Source organism: Drosophila innubila, assembly GCF_004354385.1.
Source record: "Drosophila innubila isolate TH190305 chromosome 2R unlocalized genomic scaffold, UK_Dinn_1.0 1_C_2R, whole genome shotgun sequence".
NCBI classification, from domain to species: domain Eukaryota; kingdom Metazoa; phylum Arthropoda; class Insecta; order Diptera; family Drosophilidae; genus Drosophila; species Drosophila innubila.
In genome coordinates, this window is record NW_022995374.1 from 710,063 (window position 1) to 725,717 (window position 15,655).

The 15,655-nt window shown below is 35.7% G+C and overlaps 4 protein-coding genes across 6 annotated transcripts; 2 read left to right on the forward strand and 2 right to left on the reverse strand.

The window, feature by feature from the left end:
- The first annotated feature begins 235 nt into the window (after window positions 1–235).
- Window positions 236–7,314, forward strand: LOC117783261 (hydroxymethylglutaryl-CoA synthase 1). 2 transcript variants are annotated; one of them, XM_034620561.1, is made up of 3 exons: window positions 236–406; window positions 4,908–5,947; window positions 6,413–7,314. In XM_034620561.1, exons 2-3 carry the CDS (start codon window positions 4,961–4,963, stop codon window positions 6,815–6,817), a joined length of 1,392 nt encoding a protein of 463 aa, XP_034476452.1. In that variant the 5' UTR covers window positions 236–406; window positions 4,908–4,960; the 3' UTR covers window positions 6,818–7,314. The 2 variants fall into 2 exon arrangements, with proteins under 2 accessions (XP_034476452.1, XP_034476453.1); XM_034620562.1 differs by lacking the exon at window positions 236–406 and adding an exon at window positions 2,442–2,638.
- Window positions 7,309–10,353, reverse strand: LOC117783262 (alpha-N-acetylgalactosaminidase). The gene is made up of 11 exons (XM_034620563.1): window positions 10,108–10,353; window positions 9,973–10,002; window positions 9,770–9,817; window positions 9,525–9,702; window positions 8,943–9,181; window positions 8,548–8,880; window positions 8,422–8,494; window positions 8,182–8,298; window positions 7,665–7,700; window positions 7,520–7,595; window positions 7,309–7,453 (listed from the first exon to the last, which is right to left on the reverse strand). Exons 1-11 carry the CDS (start codon window positions 10,194–10,196, stop codon window positions 7,422–7,424), a joined length of 1,251 nt encoding a protein of 416 aa, XP_034476454.1. The 5' UTR covers window positions 10,197–10,353; the 3' UTR covers window positions 7,309–7,421.
- A 1,334-nt stretch (window positions 10,354–11,687) lies between these two features.
- Window positions 11,688–13,082, forward strand: LOC117783418 (nuclear pore glycoprotein p62). The gene is made up of 2 exons (XM_034620819.1): window positions 11,688–11,799; window positions 11,859–13,082. Exon 2 carries the CDS (start codon window positions 11,867–11,869, stop codon window positions 13,001–13,003), a length of 1,137 nt encoding a protein of 378 aa, XP_034476710.1. The 5' UTR covers window positions 11,688–11,799; window positions 11,859–11,866; the 3' UTR covers window positions 13,004–13,082.
- Window positions 13,083–13,621: 539 nt separating this feature from the next.
- On the reverse strand, window positions 13,622–15,397 carry LOC117784967 (U3 small nucleolar RNA-associated protein 18 homolog). Of its 2 annotated transcripts, none has more exons than XM_034622829.1 (2): window positions 15,322–15,397; window positions 13,622–15,254 (listed from the first exon to the last, which is right to left on the reverse strand). In XM_034622829.1, exon 2 carries the CDS (start codon window positions 15,243–15,245, stop codon window positions 13,674–13,676), a length of 1,572 nt encoding a protein of 523 aa, XP_034478720.1. In that variant the 5' UTR covers window positions 15,246–15,254; window positions 15,322–15,397; the 3' UTR covers window positions 13,622–13,673. The 2 variants fall into 2 exon arrangements, with proteins under 2 accessions (XP_034478720.1, XP_034478721.1); XM_034622830.1 differs by having other exon boundaries at window positions 13,622–15,270; window positions 15,322–15,375.
- Between the last annotated feature and the right edge of the window lie 258 nt (window positions 15,398–15,655).

A 15,655-nucleotide genomic window follows, 5' to 3' on the forward strand; every position in this document is an offset into this window, starting at 1 on the left:
ATTTCTAAAATTTGATATTTGTTCCAATTTTAAAAAATTGTTGGATTTAACTGCACAGTTTTTCTCCCTGAGGCATAACAAACTCCCAGAATTCACAGCAAATCTTCTTCTTTATTTCCTCTAATTGACAAATTATTGCAAAAAAACTAAAAAAATATTTAAATAGCGCGCCGTTTGCAGATTGTCTTAATTGTTTTTTGGTTAAACAATAGTCGATAAAAGCTACAGCAAAAAGTGTGTAGTTACACTCTGCCGCTGCCAATCAGCTGTTTTTCCTCTAATCGTGTGTACACACTGCTCGGTCTCTATGTAGGCGCCTCCGCTACGTGCCTACTAATTATTAAAGTTTAGTTTAGTTAATCCTATTATTTGGCACTATTAAGGTGGCAATAGCATACTACAATTTGTAAGTGCAAGATTCTGTTTAAAAAAAGTGCAGAAATGTTGTATCTCTTTCTCTATCTCTGTCGAATAAATGCACATTTAGTGACAACTTTAATTTAGCATAAAGTGCAGTGTGGGCGTTTGTTGTTAAACATTTAAACACCCCAATATGAAAGAAAATCTTACGAAACCATATTCTAAAGTGAAAATGTTTCTTACTTTTTTTGCCGGCATTTAAGGAATTTAAGCTATTCAGTTCAAATGACAAAAAAAAATTGAAATTCGGTTTTTCTGTTTCATAATACAATTAATTACATATGTGTGTACAGTTTCAAGTACATAGCATAACTAAATGCAAATTTCGGTGACACGTGCGCTTTCATTGTGCTCTAAAAAGTGGCATGTTTAGCTGCCTGCAACCTTTGGAGGTTGCTTAACCCTCTGACGCCTGCTTAGCCCTCCTCTCACGCCTGCTCTGTTCTGCTGATGTGCCAAGTGTTTATTTTCCGAAATTGAGCGATGAGTCAAGCAGTTTTCATTAAAACAAATTCAAATTCAACAAAAAAAAGTTTACCTTTGGCACACCAAAGATTAGATACCCTTGCAGAGCCATGTACTCAATATTTGATCAATCGTTCCTATGCTATTTGTTATAGTTATTCGATATAAATCAAATTTGTCCCGCATGTATATGATAATACTAAATAGACAATCGGTAAGTTTAGTTGATTTATCTAAAAAGAGAACCGTCTTTTTCATACTTAAGGTTGAATTTTAAAAAGACACTTGTTCCTAACAATAACATAATACCCCCTGCTAGGGTATATAATAAACGAAAAAGTATTGTGTACAGAGATCGCTTAAAATACGCCGCAATTAGTCTGTTTACACACAATACACATCTTCATCTAAAAATAAATCAATACAATTGGTTTTCCTCATTGAATATTGCATTAATTTCCATAACATTGACCCTTAAAACCAATCGTAAGCTGGAGAATGAGAATGGGAATACTCAAGAACCTTTGAACGCAATTCCATATACATACATTAATACGGATATTGCTTTGTCCACTTACCGGCAGTCATCGACATAAAGGGTCTTATCAGCGCACTACAATCAGGCGATCACCCAACACAAGACCGCACATCGTAAACCGTACACCGCTTCCGATCTTATCTCCTAGCACATGGCGCAAGTCAGCAAAAGTCCGTAGTCCATGTGCAATACATACATATTTTATTTTTGTATCCAAGCCATGCAGTAATTGTTTGGAATAGAACAAAGCCTTTTTTTTTTTAAATGCGTCTTTTATAAGTTTAAACAACCACAATTTTCATACTAATCCTTAATTATCAATCAATCCTTCATATGTCAGCTATATGTTACATAGCACCGATTTTAACAAAATTAGGTCAGAATGTATAAAATGAACCCAAATGCTTAATATGTAAGATTTGTTAAATATCTTGAAAAACAAAGAAGTTTTTCATACTAAAACTTGATTTTCGATCAGCTATATGATATATGGCAGCTGTATGAAATATTGGGCCGATTTGAACCAAACTTGGTCAGAATGTATAAGACATAGGCAGACACTTGTTGGTATAAAAACTAACTAACAAGTTTTCATAATAGTCTCGGTTCTTGCGAATTGAAATCATAGAGGGCGTGGCAAAATTAAAATAAACTCGATCTGCCTTAAATTATAGGAAGTCTGTGTTCCAAATTTGGTGCGGCTAGCTCTTACCATCTCTGAGATCTTTAAACAGGACTGAATTTCTGATGTTTGACAGAAGAATTACTTGACTTAATGTAAATATTTTTGGTAAATACTCGAGATACTTTGGTCTTCAGGCATTTGACATTGGCTTACAACGCCCCAAAGCGCACTTTGCATATATGTACAGATATATGTACTATATACATATATGTCTATATATGAACTATTTGCTGCTCTGTCGTCAACTTCAGCTTTAACTGCGACTTCGGCGTCAACGTCTTGTTAATGGTTGTTGCTGCTGCTGCTGCTGCTGCTGGAAACGTCGCTGTTGGCGTCGCTGTTCAGTTCAGTCTGCCCAGAGATTCGGTCGAGTGAAGAACGCGTTCCGCGGACAACATCAAACAATATAATTCAATACAAACGACGACCAAAAATCTGAAATCAAATCAACAAAAACGTTAAAAGTGAAAACGCCAATACAACAGACATTGAGCATTATTTCGGTATTTTAAATTTTTTTAATAGTAACGGTAAACATGACACTGATTGTTTGTTTGTTATCAGTTATACAATAATCCCGTTAGTCGATGCCGACCTACATTTACCTATGTACATATACACACACAAACGTATAACACTCTGTTGCGCATGCTCAATAAACTCAAACGATCTATCGATCTGTCGATCTAACGACCTGACCCAGCCCCATAAAAGTGAAAAATCTACAGTAGTACAATAAAGTTTCTTGACACGTGTAGCTCAAGATATATAAAAAAAAGAAAAAATCAGGAACTGTAACGATTACATTTAAAAAACATTATACATTTTAATTTAATTTTATTTATTCAAAGTGCAGTAATTATATTGTAAATAAAGGTACTTTTTTTCAACTGTTATAAGAAAAAATTTTGTAAGCTATTATTTGAAAGCTAAGTATTAATAGAAAATATTATAATATGATTTAAAAAAAATACCTATAGATGTAGGTACTATTAAATTTAAAACAATTAAAAATACAATTAAATAAATTTTTTTAGTCGTAAAGAAAATATTTAAAATAATAGTTATTTTTTGAAATTTTATAATAAATATTAAAAATGTAATTTTAAGTATTATTCCAAAATTGAATTATTCAGAACGCCAATAACGATCTTTGCTGTATATATTTTGTTTTGTAATTTATATTTAAAAAAATGTAATAATTACTGTCCCTGGTTTTTTGTCATTCTCGATATTTTCAAAAAAATGTTGAAAGAAACTTTTTGAGTGTAAATGCTTGAACTGGGTTGGTCTGATGCGACTTGCCTTGATTGTTTGTGCTGCTTCTTCTTTTTCGTTTCTTCGTGTGTTCTCTTTAGCAAAGTTCGACTGCGTGGAGAAAGTTTCTCCACCTGATTTTTAGTGCTTCTGATCGTTTTTGTTGCTGTTGTTGTTGTCGCTTCTTCGTCTCTCTGTCTGTCTGTCTTTCAGTCGTCTGCCTTGCGTCTTCGTTCGCATTCAAAGCTGGCGTATCTAAAAAGCTCGAAGCGAAATCGAAATTATTGGGCCTCTGCGACGCTTCTGCCGCTGCTAAAGTCAGCGTCGACGTCAACGTCTACGTCGCATGCGTGAAGTGTTGCCATTTCGGCTAATTTACAGCTAGATATCTGACGATTTAAAAAATTATTGTACTGTTTTCCAGATAAAAAAATGAAAAATAATTATTTTCCCGGTTTATATTATGAGACAAAGGCGTATAATTGAGGTACTCGATTGTGCTACAGCAAAATAAATTCTGGCAATAGGAGTAGCCATAAGGATACAGCAAATATTTTTCTTCTTTTCTGATTATTTTAATTTAAAACTATTAACAATTTTAGCATCTTTTAGGATTTCAGATCATTTTTTTTATCTGCTTCTCATCTGAATATTTATATTTATTCGTCAAAAAAATTATTAGCAAAATTTTAAATATAAAACTATTTACAATTTTGGCATCCTTTAGGATGTCTAATCATATTTTTTTAAGCTGATTCCGACTACTTTCATGTTTATGAAATTAGCTATTTTAGCCCTTAAATTTCGGTCAGCACTGCATGCGTGCGACGTTGACGTCGGCGTCGCTGCTGCCTTGCTTCAAGCTGAAATTTAAAAGTCGCGCTCTTTCGGCACACGGTCACAGCAGCTCGAGCGTGCAACAGGTGATTTCAGATTTCTTCATGAGCTGCGATTGTTGTTGATTTTTGACATTTATTTAATGTTTTCCAAGTTATTACAAGCAGTATGCATAACTTACAGACATTTTTCTGACTGCGCAGAATAACAAGAGGTGAAAGCTGTGACGTCACACGGCATTGGATTTTTTTCAATGAAAAATGACAACCATTCAAAAAAAAAACCCAATTAGAGTATATTACAAGTTGATCTATAAATCAAAATGTTCAGTCATATATTCTTAAGTTAATTTCTTTGAAAGAAAAAGCAACTTCGTTAAACAACTATAAAATTCAAGATAAAAATTAAAACAATTGAGATAATTAAATTATTTCATATCGAATATTCTCAAATTTTATGAATGATTACAGCTAAAACTTTTACTAATGTTAGATGCTTAAAACCATTAGAAATATGTTCTATATATTAGATTGAAAATATAAATAGAACTTTTAAAATATTGCGTATCAAAATTTACTGAGCTTTTTCAACAATTTTGTTGGCTTTAAAAAACAAGAAAAGATAAAAAGTTGAAAGATTAAATTATTTGAAACTAAATCTCTTTCAATATTTAGCTAATTTGGAAAGCTGTTGTTTTTTTTGCAGAACTCAGGAACTCGCAAACGACCAATTAGAAAATAATAATAAGAAAGTCAATCATGTCAAGCAGTTGGCCCGAAAATGTTGGAATCCGCGCCATTGAGGTGATGTTTCCCTCCCAATATGTGGACCAAACGGAATTGGAACAGTTCGATGGCGCCTCGGCGGGCAAATACACAATTGGTCTGGGCCAGGCCAAAATGGGATTCTGTTCGGATCGTGAGGATGTCAACTCACTGTGCCTAACGGTTGTCAGTCGTCTTTTAGAACGTCATCATATTAAGCATACGGAAATCGGACGCCTTGAGGTCGGCACTGAAACGATAGTCGACAAATCGAAATCGGTGAAATCGGTGCTAATGCAATTATTTGCCGAGAGTGGCAACACTGACATCGAGGGCATTGATACGACAAATGCGTGTTACGGCGGAACGGCGGCGCTATTTAATGCCATCAACTGGATTGAATCCTCCAGCTGGGATGGACGTTATGCTCTGGCCGTGTGTGCGGATATTGCGGTGTATGCCAAGGGAGCAGCTCGTCCCACGGGTGGAGCAGGAGCAATTGCCATGCTGATTGGTCCGCAGGCTCCGTTGGTTTTGGAGCGTGGTCTCCGGGCCACACACATGGAGCATGCTTATGATTTCTACAAGCCTGATCTGAGTTCCGAATATCCCACGGTTGATGGCAAACTCTCCATACAGTGTTATCTATCCGCTTTGGACACCTGCTATCGTCTCTATCGCCACAAGTTTGAGAAACAGCAGCCGAAGCATGCTCAACTGGGTCTGGACAACTTTGATGCCATCTTGTTCCACACACCATTCTGCAAGCTGGTCCAAAAGTCCGTCGGTCGTCTCAGTTTCAACGATTTTCTGCTGAGCAGCGAACAGCAGCGTGTGGAGCAGTTTCCGGGACTGGAGCGGTTCAATAACGCCACTCTGGAGTCCACCTACTTCGATCGGGATGTGGAGAAGGCCTTCCTCACCCAATCCGCTGAGGTGTTCGAGTCCAAGACGAAAAAGTCGCTGCTGCTCGCTAATCAGGTACAGTTATTAGCCAAAATGTTGTTGCCTAGTGTAATTTGAAAGGTTCCATAGATATTGATAGTAAAATACACCTTTTTTTATAAAAATATTTTCATATTTTTAAAAAATATCTAGTCAAAATAATGTTGCATATATTTTCATCAAAAATATCAAGTAAAAAAAACATTGTTTCAAATCAAAACATTTTAGAAAATATCTGGTAACTAATAATAAAGTGACTGACAGATATTAAAATTATCCATCTTTTTCCGTCAAAAAATCTTTCAAATCAAAATATTGATGATACTTTGAAAAATATCTATTAAAAATATTGATAATATTGAAATTTTCGATTTTTAACAGTCAATCGTATTCAATTAAAAAATCCTTTTACAAAAATAAATAATTTCGATACTCAACTTACAAAAACTCTTGTAAATGTAGTGTTTGAAATAATATTGAAATTATTTTTTCTAAAATCAGGTGGGCAACATGTACACGCCGTCCGTGTACTCGGGATTGGTTTCCCTGCTGATCAGTGTGCCGGCCGTTCAACTCGCTGGCAAGCGGATTGGAGTCTTTTCCTATGGCTCCGGTTTGGCTGCCTCGATGTATTCCATAAAAGTCACTGAAGATGCGGCGATCTTTGAGAAATTTGTTGCCAAACTGGATTATGTGCTGCCATTGCTGGGAGCCCGGGAGAAAGTTGTGCCCGAGGAGTTCTCAGCCCTGATGGAGATACGGGAGAAGAACAATCATGCGGCGCCGTATACGCCTACTGGCAGCATCAGCGCCTTGTTTCCGGGCACGTATTACCTTAAGGATGTGGATGCACTGCATCGACGCAGCTACGAACGCACAGCGACTATCAGTAATGGTGTGCATTAGTCAAACAAACAGAAAACAAAAGAATTCGCAGGATTCGGATTCGGTTTCTACTCGCTTCACTTTATCAACTACTTAACTTGACAATAAACCTGCGACTACACATTTAACTGTAGCTGCTAACTATTTAAATATGATTTACATCTGATGTTATTGCTGTAGAGCTGAAGCTATCAGTATACATAAGCTTACTTGGGAAGAGTTCTTTTCATTTCTAAACTCTTATCTTATTTGGTCTATCTGCAATATTTATTTAATGGCCTGGCAAATTATTATCATGTTCATAAAGTCTCTTTTAAGCTTGTTAATTAATTGAATTTGAATTCCTAATTTATATATCATGCCTCAACGGAACAAACAGTAAAAGCTCTCTTTTTTTCAACATTAGTGTCGGAACTTGAATCTATGCCTATAAATGTACAATATTTAAATGTATTTATACAATATGCATAGTACAATTGTTTGTAAAGTGCTCTAAATAAACAACAAATTCATTATGATCCTTTTGTCGTTTTCATTTAGTTACAAAAATTTATTCTTTTCATTGAAATATTTATATTCGATGACAATTTGCATATTTTGATTATTTAATTAACTGCCCTTATTTTTACAGCGCCGTAAACTTGTAGAAAGTTACTCCTAAAAAAAGCATAGATTTAATTTGAATTTGAAGTGATGAAAAGAAAATAAATAAAATATACTTACCGTTGGGAATAACACGTGTAGAGAAATGATTCTCTGGTCGGAAGACGCCCAGGTTACTCTTTGACTCGAACAAGTCCTAAAAGAAGATTAGAAAAATAGATTGAGTGACGAGGATAAGAATTAAATTAATTTAACCAATTCTCACCTGTACGCCGTAACCATTTTCATTCATCAACAAGAGCTACGGAAAGTAAGACATATAACAGTTAATAAAATAATTTTCTTAAATATATCTTATAGATAATCCTAAGAATACCAAATATATGGGAGACAAAAATTAAAGAGCTAAAGTAGTAGTAGTATAGCTAGTAATGTAAATTTTCCAATGTTTGTACTCCAAATTATTTTCTCTCTTAATTTTATTAAGGAAAAAATATGACAGTTGAAGAAAGTGCTCTACGGAATTTATCTGTATATTAAATATAACAGTAAATAGAAGAATTTTCTTTTAGAGTCTTTAGAAATCCTCCAGAGAATACTTATTATGGAAGGCAAAAACTAGGAATCTACTTTTTTTCTTTAAAGGACCTACATCTTTCCTAATTCTTATATTTTGAACTGTTTACTATCTTTGTTCATGTAGTTTAGAAATATATTAGAAATTCGCGTAAGAAACCAATATAACAGTAGAAGAAAGTGCTCTACGGAATTCATATAAATACCTCCTTAAGCGTAAATGTAATGGCATACGGTGCGCCATCCGTACGACGACTGACAAAGGCCACGGCAAAGGAATACTCCTGGACATCATTTTGTGGTGTTATGGGACGTCGCCAGACCTAAAAGCATAAATTGTAAAGCAAGTGAATTTGATATACAAAAAAAAACATTTTTTTTTCCAATAAAAAATAATAAATGTTTAGTTTAAATTGTATTATCAATTAATTACTTAAAACAGTCACCTCAATATCGTTTTTAATAAGCACACGGCGTCCTTGTATGCCCAAAGGATCTTGATTCACAGCAATCACATCTCTTAAATCAAATCAGGATTAGAAATAATAACAGGTACAAGGAGAAAACATTACCGATTTTGTAAAATGTTTTTGATTCTAGGTTCCACCTTGGCCAAATCATTGGACATGATTAAAGGAGCTGCTAGGACAGCCCAAATGGCCATTTGTAATTTACTTTGATCATAGCTGAGTCCATAGTTGCCCAGTATCAGCATATCCGGATCATTCCAATGGCCAGGACCACCATGCGGTTGAATTCTGTCCTGATTCTTGCCAAAGTAATCTATAATCTGCATGACGGACTCTAGAGAATCATCAATATCATCCCAATTGCGCCACAGATTGCAATGCTCCTTTAAGGACTCATAGTCAGGCACTTCACCAGATTCCTCCTGATAAGCAGGCCTAAATAAAAAATAGAAATACCATTATTGTTTAAACAATATCTATTAACTTTGGAACTTTACCAGCTACAGGAATAAACCATGGGTCGACCGGTGGCATTAAGCAGACGTCCAAACTCCGGATATCCTGTGGCCATGTCACTGATGTTGGCAAAGCAACCGTCTAATTTGACATAGTCTACATCCCAATCGGCAAAGGTCTGAGCATCGAGTTGCATGTTATTGATCACTCCAGGATAGCCAGCACACGTGTTTGTGCCAAAGTCCTGATATAAACCAAATTTAAGACCCCTGTTGTGGATCTATAAAAGGCACAAATTATCGTTATAATATATGCAATTTAGTATTAACATGTAACTTAAAAATAACATAAAGAAGCCAAAACTAAAAAAAAAATATAGTTAAGATAAAATTTAAATTAGAAAATAAATAATGACAATAAAAAAAAGATTAGGAGAAGAAAACTAAATACTTGTGTCAGTTGTAGTCCCAAAATAATAATTATTACTTTTAATTCATATTTTTGGTTTCTTAAAATTTTAATCTCACTTTTTATGTCCTTACGGATGATATTATTTATTTATTTATTTATTTTTTTTTTTTGAGACTCTTACAGGAACAATCACTATTGTTATCCATACTCACATGATCAGCCAGTGCGTTGAGTCCACTGGGAAACCGTTTGCGATCAGCCACCAACTTATTTGTTGTCCTATCGCGATTCTTTTCCAGCCAACAATCATCGATGATAACGTATTCATAGCCAGCATCAGCATAACCCTCCGATGCCATTAAGTCCGCATGTCGACGGAATAAATGCTCGCTATAAAAAATATAACGAATTACTTTAGAAATATTTGGATATATTAGAATTATCAATTATATTATACCTTATGCACTCATCAGGATACGCCTTGCAGTCCGTTATGCAACGAAAGCTATAGAGAAATGTACAAAATATAATATAAATATATATATTCCTATATTCTTTATAATAGTTTGAAAAACACAAAAAAAAAGCAATAAAAAAAACATCAAGAAAATTTGTGTTTTTTAAAATTAAAAATGTGAATTTTTATATTGAATTACTTACCGCTGCCAGGACATCCAACCCATTGGTGGCCTGAAAATCGATATAGAAAATTTTGAATATTTTGGCAATCAAATCAAGATTTATATTTAAAAAAAAAAAACGTTCAATTACAATGAAGCACATTTTTGTACTTACTTAAGTGCCAATCCATTCTGCAGAGCCAATCCAGACTGGAGTAACTGGAGCAACAGGAACGGAAACAGGAATAAAGAAACGACGTACATCGTTTGATTTGATGATCAACGGAGAAACTGAGAACTGGGAATGAGTCCTGTCTTGGCCAAGTTGGAGACTTTATAGCCAGCAGTGCGTAGAGTGAACAGTTTACTGACAATCTTGAGATAAATGTGTTTACTTACAACACGCAGTGTTGTTCAATTGTTAATTGCAATTGAAGTGCACACATTGACTGAACATTCAGTTCACTCTGCTTTTTAATGCTCAGCACAGCAGGGAATCTGCTTTTGTTTAAAAAACTCCTTATCAGCTGCTCTACAACTTGCAGGTTCACAACGAGTCGTTTCAGGTTATCAATAATCAAGCCAACTGACTTTTACACTATGTTACATAACGTCCATTACCTTAAATAAAACAAGAATACTTTTATAAGTTTATTGTGAATTTAAAGCACTTTAAGCTAGAAATGAATTAAATTAAATGTAACTGAAATTATAAAAAAAAAACAAGTTTAATATTTAAAAGTAAAAAATTAGACAATACTGTTTTGGTTTTTTTACTTTCTTTTGAGCTACAAATTAAACAAATTAAATGTAGTTTAAAATGCGATTAAGAATTTTTATAATAATATATTTATTTTAAATTAGTTGTTAAATATTTATTAATAAAAAAAAATTTGAAATACAAGTTCTATGATTTTTCAAAATCAAAATTAAAATCTGCAAGCAACATATTGTATATATAAAAAAAAGTTTATGCTTTAATTAACAAATATGCATTTTAATTTTGTTTATATCTGCCTTAAATTTAAAAGAAAAACTCATTACAAATTTGTGGGTCGGAAGTGTGGGTCAAATAAGATGTGACCCACTGTACATACACACAAACTTACGCACATTCATGTAATAAAATAAAATGAAATGAAGAGTACATTAAAATAAACAAAGTCAGTCGGCAATTAGCTTTTGCCATTGGTTCATGCACTTGTAATTAAAAATCTGTAGTTGAATTCTTGACCCAATTGGCATTTTATCAGCTACTTAAAAGAGATATCAACATTGATATTGATAAATCAAAACATTTTACAATGACGCTACAAAGCTTGGTCGTCATTATTAATATCATTGTTTGTATGCACACATGCGTTTAATAATAATTTGATACATTTAGTTGCTTACTTCTTTTTTTTATACTTAACATGTTAAACAATTAAAATTTGTTATAAACTTTAAATAAGCCGGGATTTGCGCGGGTGTTTAATTTGTGTTTAGATTTGGCAATTTATGCGTGTTAAATAGGTAGAGTTGCCAACTTGTTGGCGAAGAAAATAGCTATTTCTGGCTAAAAAGCATTTTAGGGTGCAACTTTTGCATAGTTTTAAAATATATATTAAAAGCAAAGCATAGCTAAATATATATTCAAAATTACCAAATTTCCAGCAAATAGCAACTTAAGAAGTTTTATTTTAAGCGAACTCTGAAAATAGCCAAAACTAGCTACAAAATAGCCAAGTGGGCAACAGTGAATCGAGCTCTAAAAATAGCCAAGGCTAGCTATAAAATAGTTAAGTTGGCAACAGCACTAGAAACTACTAAATTTAGCAACACTGCTCGTCACAACATAAATATCGATAGCGGCGTGTCATTAAATGTGAGTTTATTTTGTGCGTGAAGCTTGCAGTTTTTTTTTTATAATTAACTTTGCATTAGAGAATAAAATGGCATTCCAACTGCCCACGACAACTGCAGCTAGCGCCACTGGCTTCTCATTCGGCTTGAACACGGCAACAGCCTCAACAGCAAATCCTGCAATTGGAGCGCTTGCCGCCAAACCAACATTTTCATTTGCCGGCCCAACAACAACAACAGCAAATGCTGGCGGTGGCGATGCAGATAATGCAAAGGCGGCACCGCCACCTTTCGGTGGTTTTGGTTTGTCTACAGCAACAACAACAGCAAGTCCTCTAACCGGACTTGGCTCTGGACTGGGCACAACTACAGCAGCAGCAGCGCCAACAGCAGCTGCACCCACATTTGGTGGCTTCATGGCAACAACAACAACAGCTGCTGCTGCACCCGCTGCAACAACAACAATTGGCGGCATTTCGCTTGGTTTAACAACAACAACGCCAAAATTACCCAACACAACTTCGATTGCACCAGTTGCGGCTGTGCCTGCGGTTTCTGCCGCTGTGGCGCCACTTGTGAGTGCAGCGCCATCTGCTGGCAGTGCGTTTGCCAATTTATCGACAGCCACAAAAACAACAGATTCTGCAACACTGGCAAATGCAACGCAATTATCGTACAATCAGCTGGAGGAGCACATCAACAAGTGGACGTTGGAGTTTGAGGAGCAGGAGAAAGTGTTCACGGAGCAGGCGACACAGATAAATGCCTGGGATAAACTATTAATTGGCAACAATCAAAAGATTATCGAGCTAAATGATGCCGTGCAAAAGGTGAAAAATGATCAACAGGTGTTGGATCAGGAGCTGGAATTCATTGCCACACAACACAAGGAACTGGAGGAGAGTCTGGCGCCGTTGGAGAAAGAGTTCATCAACTTGCCACGCGTGGATCAGGAACGCAGTCAGACTTATTTGATGGTTGAGAATTTGGATACACAGCTGAAACAGATGTCGGAGGACCTAAAAGAGATCATTGACAATCTGAACGAAGCCAACAAGGGACAGGACAACACAGATCCCATCATCCAGATCGGCAAGATCCTCAACGCACACATGAATTCCCTGCAGTGGATCGAATCACAATCCACACACATCTGCAAGAAGCTCGACGACATTGGCAAAATCCATGAGACCCAAAAGAGAGACATCTTTCGGGCTCCCTACTAATAGATTATAATTTATAAACCACTCTTGTAATTCAATCAATAAAAAATACACACAAACGTTGAGTTAAAATTTATAAAAATTTGTCTTTGAATGGGGAAAATATAGTAATAGATAGTAAACTATTTCTCCGGTAATAATTGTATAATTTTTTTATATTGTTAACTTCATATCATTGTTAACTTCATATCAAATAATATAATAATATCTTTTGTTTTTATCCAAAAACCAAAGAATGTCTCGTACATTCTGAAATTATCGTAATTTCAATATTTTTTAATTTTTTATTAAATTTTGTTTAATAATAGTAATTAAAAAGAAGATGCAATAATTTTAAAATTTAAATTTAAACGAATCAAGGCTAAACCAAGTTGTTTGAAACTAATTTTTTAATTTGTATTTAAAAATCATAGAGTAATTTTTATAATATTCAGATAAGTAAAAGGTTTATTTTAAATTTTTATTTACGAAATCGTAGAATAAATCACATCAAGTTTTTATTATAAAATGTTAAAACTCAAGGTATTCTCTGATTTTATAAAATAAAAATGGAAATTTAGTTGCTAATTAGCTAAAAATAAGATCGATTTCAATAATGTTTTCCGAAAAAAATTCAACAAATGTGTATTTTATAATTTGTTTATTATAAAACCTATAAACATTAAGTGTGTAGTTAGTAGTTTTTGAAGTATTTAAGTCTATAGAGTGGCGCCTTTTTGCCCTTGCTGCCGATGGCGAGGAATCCGCTATGCGGCGAGAATTCCATGGTATTCACATAGCCCACATTATCCATTTGCGAGGGGAAATTGGAATAGACCGTAGCGCTGGGAAAGTGCGCCAATTTGAGGGCATTGGGAACCAGACGTGAACTCATGGCCAGCAATTCAGAAGTGTGATTGAATTTGAGGTCGGCAATTGCAGTGCGCAGATTGAGGAAGCGTTTCATCGGCTGCGGAGTGACCGACTTGTAGATGCTCTCATAGTCATACACATTGACCACGCCCTCATTGCTGCCCGTGGCAAGTAGGCGTTGATTCGGCGACAAGGACAAAGTTCGTCCATTCACACAGCCGTCGTCGATGAAGCTGTGCTCAATGCAATTCTGCCGGAGTGACAGTACATTTATATTACAGCTGCTGCCGCAGCAAATGAGACGCTTCGAGTCCGCCGTAAAGCTCATGCCACGGCATTGACCCTCCTGCTTAAAGCTGTGTAAAAGTTCATTGCTTTGAGCGGTCATTAAATGTATGGCGCCAAATTTACCCATCATGGCTATATACTTCCCACAAGGCGACAATTCAAACTTAATAGATGAGGACTTGATTCGATTAGGCATCAACAGCTTTATCTCCTTGGCCTCCAGCAGATCGTAGGCATAATAATACGGCTTCATGGAACCAAAATACGCCTTTGTGCCGCACGGAGAGATGCGTGCACAGGTCAATGGAAATTTGGGAAATTTAATGTTGTGCAATTTCTCGTTTTTAGTGCCATCCACGCTGTAAATCGTTGCCAGGCAGCTCTCCCCTGCTACCAGGGCTGCCGTAGATGTCGGATGAAACTGCACGCTGGTCACAACTCCCTCACTGTAAGTGGCACGATTTAAATCACGCAAACGTTTAAATTGCAAACTCTTCGCGCGCAGCTCGCGCAACTTGGCGCTGTGATCGATAAAACCCACAGTTTTGAGCAGCGGCTCATCCACATCGGAGTTATCGGAGTCCGCATCATCGCTATTGGCTGTCTCCTGCGCCTGCAGCGTTGCCCATTTTGGTTGATTTGTGGTGCGCTGAAAGCGCGCTGTTAAATATTCCTTGTAGGATTTATCCTTGCGCAAATGATTTATAGGTCCTGTATGACGTGTCTGACGCTTCACTTCGCCCACCTCCAGCTCCTCATCATCGGAGTCTGTCCAAGCCGCTTTGTGTTTCTTTGGCGTTTCCTCTTTGCCGTCGTCTTCGCTATCTTTGTTGTTTCGCTGTTGTTGTTGCATTGGTCGCTTTTTGCCCACCGATTTTGCCAGATTTGCCAAGAACGCTTGCTTATCGCCGAATATCACTTTTTCCATTGGCACCTCCACATATCCAGTTTCAGCTTTCTCCTCCTTCTCATCTTCCTCATCTACATCTTCGTCTTCAACTTTGTGCGTTGTCCGCCCAGTTTTTTTGGACTTGTCATAGTTTCCATAGATTGCCATCAGCTCTTGCAGATCCTCCAAACCATCAGTGGACTCATCATCACTCATTTTGATTATCTGGAAAATTAAGTTACCAAGATAATTGCAATTTAATTGAGCTTGCTTTGATTATTTTTATTTTCACCTTTCTTGTTCGACTGCACGTGTATGAAGTTCAAGACGTTACCACCTGGCAGCAAAAATTTGCAGTTTCTTTGCAAGCTGCCAGACCTTGCCTTAAAATCCGTTCTTAGAACGATGTGGCAGCCTTAAATACCAGACAAAAAATACCGATATCCAATGATACCGAAAAATAAAAATGTTTTGAGTATATCGATTGGATAGTATTTTTAAATATCACCAAAACAACTATCCATTAGGGATGACAAATATATCTCTGGTTTCAACCGTTTTCGGTAAATCGATAGAATATTCAAATATAAATTTTATTTGAAATCAAATTTCTTACAGTTTCAACA